The sequence below is a fragment of the Coregonus clupeaformis genome, chromosome 13 (assembly GCF_020615455.1).
Source record: "Coregonus clupeaformis isolate EN_2021a chromosome 13, ASM2061545v1, whole genome shotgun sequence".
NCBI lineage: Eukaryota > Metazoa > Chordata > Actinopteri > Salmoniformes > Salmonidae > Coregonus > Coregonus clupeaformis.
This window is the reverse complement of record NC_059204.1, coordinates 45,985,673-46,007,542: the sequence shown is the minus strand read 5'-3', so window position 1 is coordinate 46,007,542 and position 21,870 is coordinate 45,985,673. Positions and strand designations below refer to the sequence as shown.

The 21,870-nt window shown below is 42.9% G+C and overlaps 1 protein-coding gene and 1 long non-coding RNA gene across 6 annotated transcripts in view; one reads left to right on the top strand and one right to left on the bottom strand.

The window, feature by feature from the left end:
• The window catches only part of LOC121578931 (neurexin-2-beta-like), a 314,921-nt gene that overhangs the window by 2,018 nt on the left and 291,033 nt on the right, over nt 1–21,870 (bottom strand). For 3 of the 5 annotated variants that reach the window (XM_045224458.1, XM_045224460.1, XM_045224461.1), the window contains 4 exons: nt 8,641–8,809; nt 6,373–6,462; nt 4,423–4,751; nt 628–712 (listed from right to left, as the gene is read on the bottom strand). In XM_045224458.1, coding sequence (XP_045080393.1) covers nt 628–712; nt 4,423–4,751; nt 6,373–6,462; nt 8,641–8,809 — 673 coding nt within the window. The remainder of the gene's footprint in view (nt 1–627; nt 713–4,422; nt 4,752–6,372; nt 6,463–8,640; nt 8,810–21,870) is intronic. The other 2 variants (XM_045224459.1, XM_045224462.1) reach the window with 1 other exon arrangement.
• Nucleotides 14,126–20,460, top strand: LOC121579605. Its single transcript, XR_006002937.1, has 3 exons — nt 14,126–14,378; nt 15,321–15,493; nt 20,363–20,460. It is a non-coding gene; the product is annotated as an uncharacterized LOC121579605 (long non-coding RNA).

Below are 21,870 nucleotides of genomic sequence, written 5' to 3'. Positions count from 1 at the left end.
ATCTCAGAGCCAGGTGTGCCACAGATCTGTCCAACCCTACTCCTGACCTTCACTATAATGGGCTTTCAGATATTTGTGTCTTTTCAGCCTTACTTTGACAGCTCACACTGGCAGGGCCAGGCAGGCAGTAGTGAAATATGGAGCCTTTCTGAAAAGGTCAGATCAGTGATAACTGTAGGAATATTAAGATCAGTCATCCACACACACCAAGGCCAGAGGCTTCTATGAACTTGATATTATGAGCACTGCCTCCGACAACCAACTGCAGGCCTACATGAAGATCCCAGCTGTTTCCCCCATTTGTTTTTTATTTTGTTTAGGGTAGTGTACAGGATAGTATGAGATCTTCTAATCTGGATATAAGATCTTGCTAGCTAGTGGCAGTAATGAAATCTCCCCTAACAGCGAGTTCAAAGCAGAGGTAGTAGCTGATGACAAGACAAGCATTAAGGACAGACAAAATTACAACTTTGAAAGTAGCGATAAGGCTAGATCAAGGCCCATAAGATTTTATCCATGAGCTCATTAAAACGAACCTATTAGTCCCTAGTGTAGGAAGACAGTAGGTGATCATAGGAGGTCCTGAACTGAACTGAACCCCAGGCCAGGGCTGACAGACAGACTCACCTGTTCCAGGCTCACACTCCTCCAGGTCCTCGTCATCACTGGGACACTCTGCAGAAGCCACCAAGATGTCATCTGAGTTCTGAGGCTGAGAGGAAGAGGACACAACGTTGGTGCTTTGTAATCTATACAGTATTCAATCTTTAAAACTCTTAGTTGTCAATGTCGAACATTAATAAAACAGTAATACAAAGTTATTCCCCCCAAAAAGCCTTGTAAGTGAAACTTCATTATTTGAGAATACTTCAGAAAAACTAAGGCTGGAATATTGCACTCCTTGCTGTTTCCACCAGATCAATAGTAGACAACAAATTCCTTATGGGCCAGGATTCAATTTCACAGTGCTAGTTTCATGATGCAATGATTGTGCTCAAACAGAAGCATCTCTTTTTTCTTTCCTAATACCTCCTGTACCTATACATAAATTAATACCCCAGACATAATAATAATAATAATATGCCATTTAGCAGACGCTTTTATCCAAAGCGACTTACAGTCATGCATGCATACATTTTTGTGTATGGGTGGTCCCAGGGATCGAACCCACTATCTTGGCGTTACAAGCGCCGCGCTCTACCAGCTGAGCTACAGAGGACCACCCATACACATATACAGAAGCTATATAAATATCATATACAGTGAGCTCCAAAAGTATTGGGACAGTGACATTTTTTGTTGCTGTTTTGAAATGATTCAATGACTATGAGGTTAAAGTGCAGACTGTCAGCTTTTATAAGGGTATTTCCATTTACATCGGGTCAACGGTTTAGAAATTACAACTCTTTTTGTACACAGTCCCCCCATTTTATGGGACCAAAAGTATTGGGACAAATGCACTTATATGTGTATTCAAGTAGTAAAACGTTTAAGCTGACAGTCTGCACTTTAACCTCATACTCATTGTATCATTTCAAATCCAAAGGGCTGGAATACAGAGCCAAAACAACAAAACATTTGTCACGCTCCCAATACTTTTGGAGCTCACTGTAGTTTGATCCAGAGATTACGCGAATGCATCAGTTTGTCCTCACATGTCAAGGCACAGAAACCTCATGATAAATCATATCTGCACATGTTTGATATGAGACACCACTATTTGACAGCTCTCACATACAGTACATTAATCATTGGCCTGCCCTGAGCTCTTCTCAAAGAATATTCCATCAAACTGTCATCACAGTTTCTAAGGCAATGTTTTCAATTCAAACGTGTATTCAACTGTCACAGTGTATTATTTATCTATATAAAATATCAAAACAATAGACATACTGAAATATTTTCAAGAGAAAGGCAGTGTCAGTAAATGTAGAAAGAAATGTAGTTACTACAAGCAGGTGTAGCCAACCCTAAAGCTGTCTGCCATTATGACCTTCAGAAAGATCATTGAAATTCAACAAGGGCTTGAGAAATCTAGTCTATGTAAATCTATGCTAATGACCTAGATTTACATAGACAGGGAAGTTTGACATTGGAAGTAAGCAGTTAGGCCATGATTGACATCAATTTATCTCCTTCATTATCGTATGGACAAGCCTAATCAACTTATTTAGCTGGAGGAAGGAGCCTTTGGCCCACCATACTGTATCAATGTATTTACAGTGTTCGGAACTTGACATGCTTACTGGGCCATGGCTATTACAGAGTACTGTCATCCATCAAATATGCTTTAAGACATTTGGAGGCATGGTTAGTGTATGAAAAGGTATCAAAGTTTGTTTTTTCACAATAAAGCTTTAGCAAATGTGATCAGAACAATTGCTTGGCCGTTTGAAAACCGTAGGACGATAAAAGAGTTGTCTTGTCTGGCGCTTATGTCTTGCTCTCTAATCCACACATAACAAATAACAGCATTGTTGTGGCGTTTTGATTCTCTAATTAAAATATGCCGTATTACTGCATATTAGATCTGCCTGACTGCATTCATAAAGCAATTACTCCCTCCCTTCCTGTGTTTGTGTATACAGCGCCTGTAGTTTCATAAGCAAGTTTATTGTTTATGGTGGAACTGTAGGTATTATTAATTTGGTTTGTTTCGTAATTTATGACATGACACCATGACAAATGTTCAGCTCAGATACACAAAACACTTTCAATGAAAACCACTGCCTGAAAAAGTGATTACAGTATCTTATATCCCACTACTGTTGTCTAATGGAGGGAGTTAGCTGACTGTGAGAATGATTGAGCTTGTGTTGTTCAGTAGCACATGTTCAAAGGAGGAGCCATGCTATCTTATGAGGAACCTAGAAAGTAGAGGAGGATAAATCATAATCACAACAGAAGAGAGAGGATTGCCAAGTGAATACACAGGTGTTTGTCTCTCCTAATCAGAGTGTTAGACAAAAAATCACTTTGAATATAACTGAAACTTGTACTGTTTAATATTTCGATAACCTTTATCTCCAAGTGACTAATGTTGTTTTAAATATTTAGACAGCCCATGAGCATAAATTATGTTTTCATTTGTTGAAAGGGCAAGCTTGGTAGTTAGCCACATTCTGCTGGGAGCCTAATAAGAGCAGCTCTGAGGTGGTCTCTCCGTAACCCCCCCTATCACTCTGCTGGTCTCCCTAGGGCTATTTATATTCAGTAGACTGGATTAAAGCTCGTCCAAGGTTCTACGTGGGGTTGAATTGAGGTTCATCAACATTCATGCAAATTACTAACGGATCGCTGGATATGGAAATAGGCAGTTTAGCCATGACTGGCATAAATTGTTATTGAGTGTGACCTTCCTTCATCTCTTGATCAACAAAGTCGAAGGCTGAGAAAAAAGGTTTAATCCAAGAAATGGGGGGCGTATTAAAGGATGGTCCCTTGACAACTTACACTGAATGTGGTGGGGCCTTTTGAGTGGATCTATATGCCCACAGGCAGCCTAATACATATGCAAGTCAGTGTAGAAAAGGAAATGTAGCTCTAGCTGCTAAAAACCCTGTAAATCTAGCTTTTGTGGGATTTCCTGCTTTGTAGCTGAAACAAATTAAAGAGTGCATCACGCCGCTGAGGGAGTTTTAAAAACAGCACAATGACTGCTGTTTTTTTAGCTGGTGTGCACTGTGACCATGACATTGAAAAGGCATCATACAAACACAAATGGAACTGAATTAATTTCCCCAACGAGAGAGACAATCTTTTAGGTTTGAATGAGAGCTTAATAAACCAGAAAAACACTTTCAATAGAGAGCTAACTTATGTTCAAAGACGTGTCTAGGTCCAGTGCTTTGTCTGTGATTCCCTTATTGAAAACCTCTTGGTTTTAATGAGTAATTACTGCCTCTTATTGGCAGAGGCATGCAGCATGGTTATGTTAAAAATGTGCAAAGGAATTGAGAGAGAGAGGGAGATTGTTCCTGAGAAAGTGCTCTTTAAGGGCTGTTTTAATTTGTCTGCCTGATGAGTGGCTAAATGAGCTATAATGTGGATGGAGTGTCAGTCTCATGCAGCCAACCTCCTGATAATGGACACACTGTCTGTCTGGCAGAGTGCTTTCCCAAAACCTTGCCATCTAAACGGTTACTTATGCTGTCTGTCTAATGCCTTCAGTCCTAACACTAGCTCACCCACAGTCCTTGTCACAATCACCTCTAACGTTAGGAAAATACCATACGTACAGCTCCTTATAGTACAATGTTAAAACCAGGATTACTGAATGAGGGACAGTTAACATACTGATAAAATGGCTAGTCTTAGTTATCAGTCATCATTACATCACCTCTTGCACCATTGGTCACTAATAACGTTCAACGTGGCCCTAGTACCCTGCCCCACATGCCCCCACCCGGCCCTCCCTCTGACCTGGGAGATGCTCTCCCTCATGCTGGGGGAGCGTTGCCTGCGGGTGGTGGTGGTGGCCATGGTGGTGGTGGTCTCCATGATGGTGGTGGACATGTCGGAGGCCGCCAGTGGGGTGGTGGAGATGGTCTCAGTGGTCAAGACAGACATGGAGTCTCCCACCAGCCTCAGGTTCCCCTCGGCCTGGACACTGGGGTCACTCTCTGCCGCCAGTGTCAGCACCTGCAGGCCGTTATAGTAGAAGCCAGAGATCTGGCCCTGAAACGGCCGGCCCTTATCCTGACCCCCAATCTTTATCGCTGCCTGGCTGTTGAAGATGGTCAGCTGTCGTCCTGTAGTGAGGTAAAGGAAGAGGAGGAAGAGAGATAGACATAGAGAGAAAGAGAGAGACACAAACAGGCAGACATCAAATTACAGTATGAGTTATACCATGCTAGATACCCAGAAGGTCCTTGGCAACAGATATGGAACTTAGCACAACAAGTTAAATGATGGAAGTATATGTTAAGAGCTTGTCTGGAATGTTCGTATATTTATATTTAGTCATCGTACTGGTCACATATATATTGGCCCAATATATTCTGAGGGTAAGATGTGGTTAGTTTGAATGTTATATTGGTAAAGTATTTTCAATTGGTTAGTGTTTAAAATCAGAGTTAGGGAATTGGCTCAATCTTGGTCATAGGGTCAAAAAAATTGCTTTTCAAATCGGTTAAGTCTTTGCGAGAGGGGATGATGGCACAATAATGCGTATCATTTTACTTACATTTCGCTATCAGTGTGTTTACATAGAGTAATGGGAGAAAATAGTGTCATGGGAAATTGTAAGCACATTACTTTCCTCCATTAAGCACAGGAAGTCGTTTCTCTGAATTGATGCACAACTAGGGACAGGGCATTTCCCCTTCATCCTCTCAGTCAGAAGCTGGCGGAACAATCAGCATTGCTCCTCTGGGACCAACTGTACTGTGTGGACTGACTTCCTCTGGTGGAAGGGAAGTGTTTTCTCCCTCCCTCCCTCCCTGGGGTTATCGAACTCCACCACTGACAGCAGCAGAAGCAGCACTGACAAGCACTGTTACTGTTACATCACCCAGTGAGTTCAGCATGTTGCGAGAGGGTAATGTAATATGCCAATCTCAGGAATATTCTACTTAACTATGTAGCTGAGTGTTGCAGTGACAGTAATCTACTAGTCTGTCAGGGTCTGACCCCCTTTGTCCCTGAACATGGTTGCCAAGAATGCAGGGAAGTCATCTGGAGGTATAGCAGGGAGAGTATAGTGGTGTTTAGTGGGGTCACATTAGTGTGGTGTTTTTAGCATGGCCAATAAACAACAGCGTGGACTATACATGATTAGAGAATTTAGAGAGACCAGGATGTGAATTCAAACGGAAGGTTTATTGTGAGATACTAACACCTTGTTGCAAGAACCACAAACATTAGATGAAATGCTCTATGTTCCATTACCAGCAAATTATTCCAGTTGTTTAACAGGTTAGTTATCACTTTAAATATGTTTATGTCACAAGAAGAATAAACAGATAACAACAAGTAAAGAAAATCAGCAGCATCTAATTAAACACAGCAATTGGAGGGACGTTGTTGGAGGGTTAGTCAGGGGTTATGTTTAGTTAATTGGTTTTAAAATCTCTGAAGAGGTGCAGCATCCCCAGATGGTCTGGGGATTGCAAAGGATACCTGGTAGATGTACTGTTACCCATTTGGTATATTTTTTAGAATGGTACTAAATGAGACGAGGTACGTTGCTCGAAATGGCTGAGATGGCTGTTTGAGTATATATCTATGTTCCCATCCTAGTCACCCAACATGTAGCTCTACACCATACATAGGTAACAGCATTTGATCCTTTGTCTCTTGGCACTGCACCTCTTACAGGGATTTAACTGGATTTAGTAACTGTTTAATGGATTTATTCATTTTTTGGTTTACCTTTGTCGAGTAGCCACTCGTCAACTACCCGACCAAGTCGGTATGGGATTCTTTGTCTAGCAATAGCCAGGCGCTCATTATCAAAGTTCCCTTCAAAGAATTTGGAGAGACAGATTAGAGGTTAAAGTCTGGAAGTTGAAAGATCACAAGGTTAGAGACAGGGCATCATGGCTAACACGTTTAGCAAGTTATCAATTTTAACCCAGCTTCAGGTTAAAAGAAACTTGTGCTTTACTTAGTGGTATTTAGTTAAGGGACAGTAACAAATGGTACATTAGTTAGAATGGTGTTTAGTTCTATTTATAAAGTACTGAGCTGGTTCATTTAGGGGGAATGGTGTAATCAAAGCATCAGGGCTTAAATGCAAACAAAATAGAAGAAGAGATTTAACTATAATTGGTAGAAAACAGCAAGAAATCAACAATGCATGCATTTGAAAGATAACATCAATTTAGAAGCATGAACACAGCATGAGTAAATACCAGGAAGACATTTTCTGGTTGTTATCATCTCAATGGAAGGACATTACTATGGTGATGATGACTGCTACGGGAAGTAGCCTAGCAGGGTTCGTTATTCTTGACGAAAGTGATTAATGATATCATGAAAATGTTATACACAGACATTTCAATCAATTGTTGTTATTTACTCTGAACAGATATACTGTATACGTACAGTATAAACAGTCTATTAAGCGTGATAAATTATTACTTTAGTGATGTAAATTATACAGACCTGAAGTAGATTTTTATTTATTTATTGAGGACATTCTATTGTGAACAAATCAAAGGCTCCCAAGGTTAAGGATATGACTCTATCTACTGCTAGGCATTGCTTTAATGAGATAATTCATTTTCTCCCTTGTCTGTGTGACTGTGGATGACATGCCTTGTATCAGACTCAAAATGAACTAACGAACCAAGAGAAGGACCACAATGGCATCTGAACTTTCTCTGTGACAATTCTCATCTAGCTCACAGCACTCATTTCCACTCCTCTCCTTCTTTCACATACTGTTACAGTAATGTTGTGATTGGGCCAATTACTGACTGGGTTAGTGCCCCATTGGTGGAGTGCTAGAGTGGATGATGCAGCCATTATAAAATTAAAATAACCACTCCACTTGATAGAAAGCTTGACTGTACTGGAACCAAACCACTGCTGTAGCATAGTAACGTACAGCTAATCCTACCATGGTCCTCTACACTTACCATAAAGATACAGTACAACAAAATGCCTGTGCCAAATATGGGCATACAACTGATTGTGTGACTAGACAAGACTTATTATAGTCAGATTATGTATTGAATATGAAGAAAGTGGAGAGGGAGAGAGTTCTCTGTCATTGAGAACAATACCTTTACTAAAGTAGGTAGAGAATAGCTGAACCGCCACTATCAACTACAATCTAGAAAATAAAATGAGCAATTTTGGATAATTCTTTATTGTTTGTTTGGTCAGTGTGAGTGGAGAAGAAACAGATAATTAGATACTACATGAATCATAAGGATGCAATGTAAAAATTATTTTTGATTTGATTTGTTAGCTAGCATGGAGGAGAGACAGAAGACTTAGCGACGAGGAGCAGACGCCAGAATGTTCTGAGAGCTACACACCTCTTCCTCCTCCCCCTTTCACACCACACACACACACATCCTCAGTGCTCTCATATAAAAGCTAATTTTACAGGCAGGGGGAAAATAAAATGAGAGCTGAGATTTGGCTGAGGGGTCCTTCATTGCTCCGAGGCTTCGAGGCCAAGCTGGCTGCTACAATTACTGTGAAGAATCCAAATCCATCCTCTGCTGGATGTACTCGGCAAGGCAGCTTGAGGGAAATGTGTCCATTTCAGATTGTTATTAGATTGTTTATGCAGTAGTTATCTGGGCCCGCCATGTGGCGACTCCATAAAGTGCTCTGAATACATATAATAGTGAAATGGCACATATCAAAACCGAAAGCTGGGGCGTGCTGAAGAAAACAAATCAATTTACTCTGTGACAGAAGGCACATTTCCAATTCCATTTGGACTTGCTTGCCAAGAGCATTCAAAAACTGTCCCTTAATTTATGTGATATTTTGTTTGATGGCTTGAGCTGGAATCACCATGCACCTTCTTCCATGTCTGTGTTGTCAAAAAACAGCCTGGATATCTCTCTCCCTCCTCCTCATCCTCCCTCCCTCCCTCTTTCTTTTAATGTCTACTTATCTGGCACTCCCACTCCCACCCATCCCCTCCATTTCAAAGTGTCCTGTCTCATGCCTTACCTGGCGGGTACCGCTCGACCGGCTGGTTGTCCACCTGGAGGGTGGCGTTGCCACCACTGCGTGTGAAGCGCACAACATGGTACTTGCCATCGCTAACTATGACAGCCGGCTCGTCAATGGTGATGTCATCTGTCCCCACGTTGAAGATCACACCAATCTTTCCTTGTTCCTGGAGATGGAAGAAAGAGAAGAGATGTTTGACTTGGGGTGTCTGAAGGGAAAATACAAGCGAGAAATTCACAATACTTTGACAGTAGTGTCAGCTGCTATACCACTGGTGAGTAAGACATTGCCATTGTTTTTGTTGTTACAGAGCTGCAGGGGTGGAAGTAACCTTGGTTGAGCAGCCCAGAGTTATCCTCTGTGACATGGGCAGTATGTTAGACTAGTGCGTCTCTATCTGTTCCATTCACCACATGCTTCCCTCTGCGGTCTGCATCCCAGCTCAGGCTCCCTGATGTGGCTCACTGTTGACACGACCCTGCTGCTTCTCTTCTACCTGACCTGACCTTACCCACACCTCTCACTGCATCTTCTCTCACACCTGGAATCTCCATGACAGGTCAAAGTCACTTCCTCAGTCTGCCTCTGCTAGGAAACTGGGCTGGGGAGCCGTACACTACCGTGTGTGTGGGCCCTCTGTGCCGACCAGGCTTTGCACGTCTGCAGCCCCTGTGATGGGACTACAAGGTCACAGTGCTAATGTGGCAGTGTGAGAGCAGACTCACTTCCCTGAAGACCATATCAGTGGTCTGACAGCTTCAACAATATTCCATCCCAGTTTGTAGGGTGACACCCAAGCTTACTTCACACATCATTTGGTACTGTCAGTAATTTGGGTAGTGGTATTGTGTCTTAATGAAGACGACAAGCATCTGCCAGGTTCATAGCAGGTAGCTTGGAAATTGATTCCCACACAGCCATTTGATGAGCAGAACCAAAATCATGAGGCGTGATAAGGAGTTGATCCATCAGTGTAGACATCTGAAAGGGCAAACTGCCAAGAGGTTGTCACCGATGATGAGAGAATATGGGTCCTCTCACCTCTCTGGGTCACCTAAACCACTTCAGTCACTTTCTCAGGAGTAATTAGGACAAAGCTAGAGGAGCATTACAGCCACCAGGAAATTATACTCATATCCTGTCCATCCATATACTGTAGTGTGATGATGGTAATCTGTTATCAGTTATCTAGTTAAGATCTTGTCTAGTTATTTGATTACTTATCTTTTTTATTAACACATATGGGATTTGCACAGAGGTAGCACCAATCCATCATATCAGTGTTCTGAACTGACAGAACCTTGGAGTGACCCCACGACTGCTACTACCCAAACAGTACAACCAGTCAGTGTGTCCTCCTCCTCTGCCTTCTCCCCGTAGTTAAATATTATACTGAACAAAAATATGTAAAGTGTTGGTCCCGTGTTTCATGAACTGAAATAAAATATGGCAGAAATGTTCCACATGCACAAAAAGCTTAATTGTCTCAAATTTTGTGCACAAATTGGTTTACATCCCTGTTAGTGAGCATTTCTCCTTTGCCAAGATAATCCATCCACCTGACAGATGTGGCATATCAAGAAGCTGATTAAACAGCATGATCATTACACAGGTGCACCTTGTACTTGGGACAATGAAAGGCCACTCTGAAACGTGCAGTTTTGTCACACAACACAATGCCACAGATGTCTCAAGTTTTAAGGGAGCGTGCAATTGGCATGCTGACTGCAGGAATGTCCACCAGAGCTGTTGCCAGAGAATTTAATGTTCATTTCTCAACAATAAGCTGCCTCCAATGTCATTTTAGAGAATTTGTAGCTCAGTTGGTAGAGCATGGCGTTTGCAATGCCAGGGGTGTGGGTTCGATTCCCATGGGGGGCCAGTATGAAAATGTATGCACTCACTAACTGTAAGTCGCTCTGGATAAGAGCGTCTGCTAAATTATGTAAATGTAATGTGGCAGTGTGTCCAACCGGCCTCACAACTGCTGACCACGTGTAACCACGCCAGCCCAGGACCTCCACATCCGGCTTCTTCACCTGTAGGATCATCTTAGACCAGCCAACCGGACAGCTGATGAAAGTGAGGAGTATTTATGTCTGTAATAAAGCCCTTTTGTGGGGAGAAACTCAGTCTAATTGGCTTGGCCTGGCTCCCCAGTGGGTGGGCCTATGCCCTCCCAGGCCCACCCATGGCTGCACCCCTTCCCAGTCATGTGAAATCCATAGATTAGGGACTAATTAATTTATTTCAATTGACTGATTTCCTTATATGAACTGTAACGCAGTAAAATTGTTGAAATTGTTGCATGTTGCGTTTACATTTTAGTCATTTAGCAGACAGTCTTATCCAGAGCGACTTACAGGAGCAATTAGGGTTAAGTGCCTTGCTCAAAGGCACATCGACAGATGTTTCACCTAGTCGGCTTGGGGATTCGAACCAGCGACCTTTCGGTTACTCGCCCAAAACTCTTAACCACTAGGTTACCTGCCACCAACAGTTGGTACAGTAGCTAACTCCTCCATTTCCTTGGAGATAGCAGTTCAGTTTGGGGTCAAGAGCAAACTCCTTCAGTCTGCATTCCTCACATTAAGCCCTGTGATTTTTCCTGAATCCACAGTGCAGTAGGGGAAATGTATCTGAGCCCAGTGTTTCCAGATAAGACGAGCCCCTACTGTGCACCCTACATTTCTCATGCTGAAAGATCCCATTTTCCAATCACCAAGTGTGATGTTCACTGACCCCATCAGTTATTTCATGGAAATACAGGGTGACATTTCTCCTGGTGCAGCAGGGACCTGGGCTGGGGAGCAGGGTGGGGGCTGGGGTGTGTACATGGAAAGGCAGAGCACTTGGCTATTAGGAAAGGTGAGGGAAAGGACATGTTCTTCTCCACTATTTACTGCCCTCCGGTTCACCCCGCGGCGCCTTAAAATAGCTTGCCCGATGAGCGGCTGCCTGTACCAGTCAAAGGCATGCCCGTGTAAGCCGTGAATAAAGTGCAGGCTCAGGGTGTCTCCCACTCTTAGGCCATGGTCACGGTCACTGGCCCAGCTGCTCAGTGTGAGCTACTGTCCCCTCGCCACCACCTGGGTTATGTTCTTCTAATGTGCCATGCTGTTGCCAACACCTGTGTGTTCAGCCTGCTCCCAGCGCACTTTAGTTCACATTGCAGGGGGGACTGGATGGATGCAACTTTGCAACTATTTTAAATGAAGGCACTCTGTTATTTATCACTGTGACTGGGGAAGATTAAACATAGCTAAGAATAACAGTGACAGTGACACTCACTCCACACCGCAACTCCGCTACTGAATGTTGCTGAGCGAGGCCAGGGGTGTGTGGGTGGAGTACATTAAGAGCATAGCTATGAGAGCGTAGGCCCACTTTAGTGTGTTTGTGTGTGCGTAGGAGGGACCATAGTACATCTTAATATGAACATCATGTTTCTCTGTTTGTTGCATAGTGTAGAGTGGACCATTTCATGTTCTTAGAAAAAGTGAGGGTTTCAATCCAGTCTGCTCCTGTCTTGCCGGCAGTGGTTCAGTCCCAGGCAAAGCAGGTCCACTCCAGACTTCTCTCTGTCCCTCTGATGGTTCTCCTGGTCTTTATAAACCAGAATCTGGACAACTAGTGTCAGCTCTAACCCCTTTTAATCCTCCATGTCCTTTATTCTCACTGATTGAGACTCCATGTTGAAGCCAGACAACTGCTGGCTGTTGTTATCAGCAGTAGTAATATTAGAGAGAGCAGGACCATCAGTGCTGTAGGACTGTAATATCTGATAAATCCCTATAAGAGCCAGAGGAACCACCTGGAGGTAGAGAGTCTTCCTACCAGTCCCTGCACATCGGCGGGCTGCCGCAAGGCAAAGAAAGGCCTGCGATCCCTTCAAATTGTGGTCTTTGTGAATATTGCAGTGACTTGAGTTTCCCATGGCCTCAGGGCTAGGGCTGCAGCAAGCTCAGGACACAACTGCTCCTCACTTATTGTCCATGAAGCTAATCACATTCAGATGAGTGAACAGAGATGAATATGTTAGATTTCAGTCTTCACATCAACCCTCCTCCCACCCAAATGCAAATGCCAACAAACACCATATTAGAAGCCCAAATACATTATACTATGTTAAAAGTGCCACTGTGAAGCATCTGTTTTCAGAAAACATGTATTGCGATAGATATAAATGGAGCTACAGTACACTTATTCCACAAAGGAATGCAATCGTCACCTGAAAATTGGGTAAATTCCTAAATGAAAGTCTGCTTGCATATTGGAAATGAATATAAATGAAAACCAATTAACTAGCTTCTGTTCCAAAGGACTCATTCTACATTATAGAAACAACTATGCTGAGACATAACGAATATACAGCAGTGATGATTCCCTGATAACTTGGAATAGTACAGTATACATGCACCAAAAAGAGATGTTAAACATCAGATAGGATTTGGGTAGATTAGCTGAATTTTTTAATCCCCAGCAATATTGCCTTTTTTGTTTATTGAGGAGCTTGAAAGTCACCTTTGCTTATTTCTCTTTGACATTCCCCCGTGCATAGCAGTGCTATTTTGCAGTCTCGCCCAAGGCTAAATTCTCATTGCCCTTGAGGCATGCCATGTAGAATTCATATAGCGGCCATGGGGCTCTCTGGACCTAAGTCAGCCCCAGCCAGCCCCCATCTCCGGACAGGACAGCCATAAATTATTGGCTGAGGCTCCAGGGCCGGGCCAGAGAAGAGGAGCTGAGCAAGTCCATTTGTCCTTCCTGATCACATCCAGGCCTGTTCGCTCTCTCGCTCTGCTGACTCAATAGCACCACACAGTCAACATGCTCTACAACACCTGCTTGACAGCTAACTTAGGGCAGCATCTTTCTCTGTTCTGGTAAATAAAGGCCTTCCAGGGTCTCTTTTTTCCAAACATTGTTAACATGGTCTGGCAGGTTCTGGCAGGAGAGGCCATTGTTAGCCTCCCACCCTGTTGTTGTGACAAGGACATTGGCGCTTGTGGGAGATTTTCCCAGGCCTCGGGCTTCCCACCGTCTGGAACACAAAGACCCACTGACCAACCACTCTGTCTGGGTGCAGCTTCATGTTTCTACCTGCAGCTACTCTTCTGCTCCATGGCACACACAGCACAGATGGCCAATGTCCTGATCGTAACATTTGGGCCAGTTTCAAAGGATAAAGTAGAGTAGTCATAATGCGAGCCTGAAGGGGAGGCATGTCTAAAATGTGAAACGTTTTTTTTTTCATCAAAATGCTTTTTTTTTTGCAGAAAAGCCTTCTTGAACATGTGAACTTTCATGTGCCTTAATAACAAACGAATCTGCAATCTGTAAATATAAATAAAATGTGAAATCACGAAGGTGTATATACACAGAGAAAATACAGAATCTTGCCTAGCCTTGATTGGTTGAGATAATGAGGGGGCGGGACATTCACGAGAAAGAGAGTCCATTCTGTCACTCAAAGCTTCTCTGTCAAATGGCACATCCTGCTCTCTGCTGTGCGGATATTTGAAAGATCCATTGGTATTACTATATTTTCATCATGGACTACATGCAAAGTGTAGCTACAGCTTTCAATACCAGTGGTGTCCTGAATATAGCTGCTAATATTGACACAGCTCTGTCTTCTGTGGCTAAAGCAGTCTGGACTGGTTGAAGCTGAGTGGGAAGGATTATTCTAAAAGTGTTTCAGTCTGCCGTGAATCATCCTAATCCATACATCGGTAAGCATCTACAGTTAAAATGCCAAGATAGCTACATGTACATAGCTCAACTGTATCAAAAAGTCGTTTTCATTGCTATCTTTTGTTAGCTATATAGCTAGCAAGCTATAGTTAATCTGTGTCGTCTACAGTGGGAGCAAATGAAGCATAGATCCTATTGGCACGTTGTAGCATGTATTTGCATATTTCCATTAGGGAACGCATCCTCTGTGAAGTCCGCGTGTGCACAAACTTAATTCGACCTTGCACTCCTTCTAAACCAAGGGGGGGCAAAATCTGGCCCTCCCGGGCACTTCAATCCGGCCTGCGAGAATTTTTAAACATTTATTAAATTGTATTATATTTCAGTTAAGATTTTTGGCCTAAAATTACTCATTCCATGATATACAAACAACCTCCAATAGATGGCGCTGTAGCCTGGTAGCACGCTCTGTATTTGAGCCTACAGTCAGATTCAGAATGCACTCAGTCATCATAGCCACTTCATTGCTTGACGACTTTTGACGTGAAAAATGAGTGCTGCGGAAATGAGAAAAGTGGACTCTGAATGTCTTGTGTTTATAGAAGAATGGACAGCAAAATACTTTTTTTACTAATATTGGACATAATCTGTCCTCTCAGGAAAAGGCAAGGTAGGCCTCAAAACTTGCCACAAATTTAAAAGCCCAACAAAATACGTTTACTAAACGGTGCCCTACTCAAGACTCCGTCACTAAGGCAAGCTACGTAGTGGCACATAAAATCGCAAAGCATAGCAAGCCTTTTGCTGAAGGGGAGTTTGTGAAAGAGTGTATGGTGGAGACTGCTGGTATACTTTGTCCTGATAGGTGAGGAGCTAATCTCAGAGTTGAAGAAAAAAGCAGATGGCTTCGATCTTTTTTCTATAATACTGGATGAGAGTGCTGAAATCAGAGACACCGCTAAACTTGTAATTTTTTTCAGAGGAATAAATGAGAACTTTGAAATAACAGAGGAACTTCTTGCGATGGAATCAATGATGGGAACAACCAGGGGCTCTGATTTATATGACAGGGTGTCTGCCTGCTTGGAAAAAATGAATCTACCGTGGAGAAAACTGAAAAACGTCACAGCAGATGGATCACCAAATCTAACCGGTAAATACATTGGCCTACTAAAAAGATTACAAGACAAAGTAAAAGAAGAAAGCCCTAACTCTGAGGAATTGATATTTCTTCACTGTATTATTAATCAGGAAGCCCTGTGTAAAAGTGTGTTAAAGCTGGAAAATGTTGTCAAAGTGGTTGTAAAACGTATCAACTTTATACGGGCAATGGGGCTTAACCATCGTCAGTTCATTCAGCTGCTCAATGACAGAGAGGCAGAGCACCAGGACTTGTTGTACCATTCAAATGTGCACTGGCTAAGCCTGGGAAAAGTATTTCGCTGTGTGTGGGAACTGAGAGGGAAGATGGGTATGTTCCTTGATACGGTTGGTAAAGCTGACGACTTCTCCGAGCTGAAAGATACAGACTGGCTGGGTGACTTTGCTTTCGGTGTGGACATATTGGGGCATCTGAATGATCTAAATGTGAAACTGCAGGGAAATTGTGTTTTTGTGCATGAACTGTATTCCAACGTGAAAGCATTCAAGGCCAAACTTATGTTGTTCTCCAGACAAATGAGCAGCCGGTCTCTCGCTCATTTTCAAACACTGGCCGCACATATGTGGACCCGAATAAATACGCGTCCACATCGCAGTGCTGCACTGAGACATACAGTAGCACTTTGATCGACCTGCATGCTGAGTTTTCCTGCCGCTTCTCAGACTTCACCAAGATTGAGACTGAGCTGGAGCTTGTATCATGCCCCCTGTCTTTCGACAGTGAGAAAGCACCACCAGACACACAATTGAAGCTCATCGACATCCAATGTGACAGTTCTTTGAAGGAGAAGTACAAAACAGCAACAACAGACCAGTTCTATGGCTCACTGAGTGAAACAAAGTTTCCAAACATTAAAAAGAACGCCCAAAGGATGCTTGTTTTATTCGGGTCCAAATATGTGTGTGAACAAACGTTCTCAGTCATGAATTCCATCACAGGTCAAATTTAACAAATGACCACTTGTCAGCTGTTCTGAGAATCTCTACATCAAAGATGACACCAGACTTTGATGCCCTTGCCAAGAGAGGTGACCAAACCCATTGTTCACATTAAGACTCGAATAACTGACTGGGGTAGGGAAGGATTATGCTTTTTCATAGTGATGGTTATGCAGTGAGAATTATCCAGCAATGCACTTGGATACAGGTAATAACTAATCAGTCAAATTTGGGCTGAGGTGATTGGGTAATGTAAATATGGCTCACAATGGAGATGAAAATTGTTCCTTAATATGCTTTCAAAAACAGCCCATTCCAAATGAAACGGATGCTCTTACCATATGTTTCACTCAAATTTTAGAATCGTTCTTTTTTTTTTTATACATCTGCTGTTACATTTTGGGTGTCTCCAGTCATATAATATATATATATTTTTAAGTTAGCATATTGTGACTGTAAGTTTGATTGTACTTTACAAGGGTAGAGATGCAGGATCTGTGTGTGTGTTTGACTGTGCCTGTGATGTTATAAATTATATCAATTCTGTGAAAAATGTGTGAAATATTTGTGGGGTAGAGCTGGTACAAGGGTAGAATTGTTCTGCAAGCAGATGTACACCTACAGTACACTAGTGGTTGCGTGTCAATGTGAAAATGAATAAAGGCTTCACATGTTTTGTCATGCATATAGTATGTGGCCCTTCACTTGGTTTCAAAAACTCAATGTGGCCCTTGTTCTGTGCCCAAGAACACTAAGGTAACCTGCCTAAATGACTACCGACCCGTAACACTTACGTCTGTAGCCATGAAGTGCTTTGAAAGGCTGGTCATGGCTCACATCAACATCATTATCCCAGAAACCCTAGACCCACTCCAATTTGCATACCGCCCCAACAGATCCACAGATGATGCAATCTCTATTGCGCTCCATACTGCCCTTTCACACCTGGACAATAGGAACACCTATGTGAGAATGCTATTCATTGACCACAGCTCAGCGTTCAACACCATAGTGCCCTCAAAGCTCATCACTAAGCTAAGGACCCTGGGACTAAACACCTCCCTCTGCAACTGGATCCTGGATTTCCTGACGGGCCACCCCAGGTGGTAAGGGTAGGTAACAACACATCCGCCACACTGATCCTCAACATGGGGGCCCCTCTGGGGTGCGTGCTCAAATCCCCTCCTGTACTTCCTGTTCACTCATGACTGCATGGCCAGGCACGACTCCAAGACCATCATTAAGTTTGCTGATGATACAACAGTGGTAGGCCTGATCACCGACAACGACGAGACAGCCTATAGGGAGGAGGTCAGAGACCTGGCCGTGTGGTTCCAACAACCTCTCCCTCAACGTGATCAAGACAAAGGAGATGATTGTGGACTACAGGAAAAAGAAGAGGACCGAGCACGCCCCCATTCTCATCGGCGGGGCTGTAGTGGAGCAGGTTGAGAGCTTCAAGTTCCTTGGTGTCCACATCACCAACAAACTAACATGGTCCAAGCACACCAAGACAGTCGTGAAGAGGACACAACAAAGCCTATTCCCCCTAAGGAGACTGGAAAGATTTGGCATGGGTCCTGAAAAGGTTCTACAGCTGCACCATCGAGAGCATCCTGACTGGTTGCATCACTGCCTGGTATGGCAACTGCTCTGCCTCCGACCGCAAGGCACTACAGAGGGTAGTGCATACGGCCCAGTACATCACTGGGGCCAAGCTTCCTGCCATCCAGGACCTCTATACCAGGCTGCTACTCTCTGTTTATTATCTATGCATAATCACTTTAATAACGCTACCTACAGTTGAAGTCGGAAGTTTACATACACCTTAGCCAAATACATTTAAACTCAGTTTTTCACAATTCCTGACATTTAATCCTAGTAAAAATTCCCTGTTTTAGGTCAGTTAGGATCACCACTTTATTTTAAGAATGTGAAATGTCAGAATAATAGTAGAGAGAATTATTTATTTCAGCTTTTATTACTTTCATCACATTCCCCAGTGGGTCAGAAGTTTACATACACTCAATTAGGTAGTAGTTATTATTTGGTAGCATTGCCTTTACATTTTTGAACTTGGGTCAAACGTTTCGGGCAGCCTTCCACAAGCTTCCCACAACAAGTTGGGTGAATTTTGGCCCATTCCTCCTGACCGAGCTGGTGTAACTCAGTCAGGTTTGTAGGCCTCCTTGCTCGCACACGCTTTTTCAGTTCTGCCCTTAAATGTTCTATAGGATTGAGGTCAGGGCTTTGCGATGGCCACTCCAATACCTTGACTTTGTTGTCCTTAAGGCATTTTGCCACAATTTTGGAAGTATGCTTGGGGTCATTGTCCATTTTTGGAAGACCCATTTGCGACCAAGCTTTAACTTCCTGACTGATGTCTTGAGATGTTGCTTCAATATATCCACATAATTGGATAGTGCACCAGTCCCTCCTGCAGCAAAGCACCCCCACAGCATGATGCTGCTACCCCCGTGCTTCACGGTTGGGATGGTGTTCTTCGGCTTGCAAGCTCCACCTTTTTCCTCCAAACATAACGATGGTCAATATGGCCAAACAGTTCTATTTTTGTTTAATCAGACAGGAGGACATTTCTCCAAAAAGTACGATCTTTGTCCCCATGTGCAGTTGCAAACCGTAGTCTGGCTTTTTTATGGCGGTTTTGGAGCAGTGGCTTCTTACTTGCTGAGCGGCCTTTCAGGTTATGTTAAATAGGACTTGTTTTACTGTGGATACAGATATTTTTGTACCTGTTTCCTCCAGCATCTTCACAAGGTCCTTTGCTGTTGTTCTGGGATTGATTTGCACTTTTCGCACCAAAGTACGTTCATCTCTAGGAGACAGAACACGTCTCCTTCCTGAGCGGTATGATGGCTGCGTGGTCCCATGGTGTTTATACTTGCGTACTAGTGTTTGTAAAGATGAACGTGGTACCTTTAGGCGTTTGGAAATTGCTCCCAAGGATGAACCAGACTTGTGGAAGTGTACCATTTTTTTTCTCAGGTCTTGGCTGATTTCTTTTGATTTCCCCATGATGTCAAGCAAAGAGGCACTGACTTTGAAGGTAGGCCTTAAAATATATCCACAGGTACACATCCAATTGACTTAAATTAATGTCAATTAGCATATCAGAAGCTTCTAAAGCCATGACATCATTTTCTGGAATTTTCCAAGCTGTTTAAAGGCACAGTCAACTTAGTGTATGTAAACTTCTGACCCACTGGAATCAATCTGTCTGTAAACAATTGTTGGAAAAATTACTTGTGTCATGGACAAAGTAGATGTCCTAACCGACTTGCCAAAACTATAGTTTGTTAACAAGTAATTTGTGGAGTGGTTGAAAAACGAGTTTTAATGACTCCAACCTAAGTGTATGTAAACTTCTGACTTCAACTGTACATATTACCTCAATTACCTTGACTAACCGGTTCCCCCGCACATTGACTCGGTACCGGTATCCCCTGTATATAGCCTCGCTATTATTATTTTACTGCTGCTCTTTAATTATTTGTTACTTTTCTTTCTTTCTTTTTTTTATTTAATGTTTTTGTTGGTATTTTTTTGTTGGTATTCCTTCTTAAAATTGCATTGTTGGTTAAGGGCTTGTAAGTAAGCGTTTCACTGTAAGGTCTACACCTGTTGTATTCGGTGCATGTGACAAATAACATTTGCAATTTGATTTGAGACAAAAGCTTTGCCCACCCCTGTTCTAAACAACGCAATTTCAAAAAAACTTTGACAAAGCTTCATGTTTGCTAAATCTAGCTAGTTATCGTCAATATTGTAGTGTCTGCATTGCCATTGTTGTGCTGGAAGCAGGTTGAGTGTGTACAGGGCATTTTAGTGTACAGGCAATAACAAGCTATAGGACATGAATTAATTCATGTTTTAATGTATTTTTCTGGAATTTGTCTTTCAGCATAAACCTGCTCTCCGCCACAAGTACAAGGAGATGATCGAGGGTGAACAAGCAGTACGTCAGATATTTTGTCTTTGTATGTTTACTTATTGCTTGGACTTGCTGGTCAATAAATGTTATTGCTGGTATGCAAGGTTTTATGTCTTGTCTATTTTTGTCTGCTTTCCTCCTGAGTGGCGCAGTGGTCTAAGGCACTGCATCTCAGTGCTAACTGTGCCACTAGAGATCCTGGTTCGAATCCAGGCTCTGTCGCAGCCGGCCGCGACCGGGAGACTCATGGGCGGCGCACAATTGGCCCAGCGTCGTCCAGGGTAGGGGAGGGAATGGCCGGCAGGGATGTAGCTCAGTTGATAGAGCATGGCGTTTGCAACGCCAGGGTTGTGGGTTCGATTCCCATGGGGGGCCAGTATAAAAAAACATGTATTCACTAACTGTAAGTCGCTCTGGATAAGAGCGTCTGCTAAATGACTAAAATGTAAAATGTAAAAATATAGCTTCAATTGTATGGAGCCTGGTGTTTTTGTGGCCAAGGAGCTTTCACTCAGATGGAACCAGGTTTCAGCTGCTGTGTATTGTTGACGCCCTTCCTGATGTGAAAGCATCCCAGCAAACATATATTTTTGAGAAGATCAGGACTTTTGCAATGAAAAGGCCATGGACATTACATGTCTTGCTCCAAAGGGTAGGACAGAAATATGCTCTCAGGCTAGATTCCTTTGTTCATATCGTAACATGACCTGAACCAAAGTTACTCAAAGGATCTTATGATATGCAGTGCCTTCGGAAAGTATTCAGACAACCTTGACTTTTTCCACATTTTGTTACGTTACAGTCTTATTCTAAAATGGATTAAATACAAAGAATTCCTCAGCAATCTACACACAATACCCCATAATGACAATGTGAAAACAGGTTTTTAGACATTTTAGAAAATGTATATAAAAAAAAAAAGAAATACAAATTACATAAATATTCAGCCCCTTTGCTATGAGACTCGAAATTGAGCTCAGGTGCATCCTGTTTCCAATGATCATCCTTCCATTGATCATTTACCACAGGTGGACTTGGAAAGGCACATACCAGTCTATATAAGGTCCCACAGTTGACAGTGCATGTCAGAGCAAATACCCAGCCATGAGGTCAAAGGAATTGTCCGTAGTGCTCCGAGACAGGATTGTGTCGAGGATCTGGGGAAGGCTACCAAAAAATGTCTGCAGCATTGAAGGTCCCCAAGAACACAGTGGCCTCCATCATTCTTAAATGGAAGAAGTTTGGAACCACCAAGACTCTTCCTAGAGCTGGCCGCTGAGCAATCGGAGGAGAAGGGCCTTGGTCAGGGTGGTGACCAAGAACCTGATGGTCACTTTAACAGAGCTCAAGAGTTCCTCTGTGGAGATGGAAGAAACTTCCAGAAGGACAACCATCTCTGCAGCACTCCACCAATCAGGCCTTTATGGTAGAGTGGCCAGACAGAATCCACTCCTCAGTAAAAGGCACATGACAGCCAT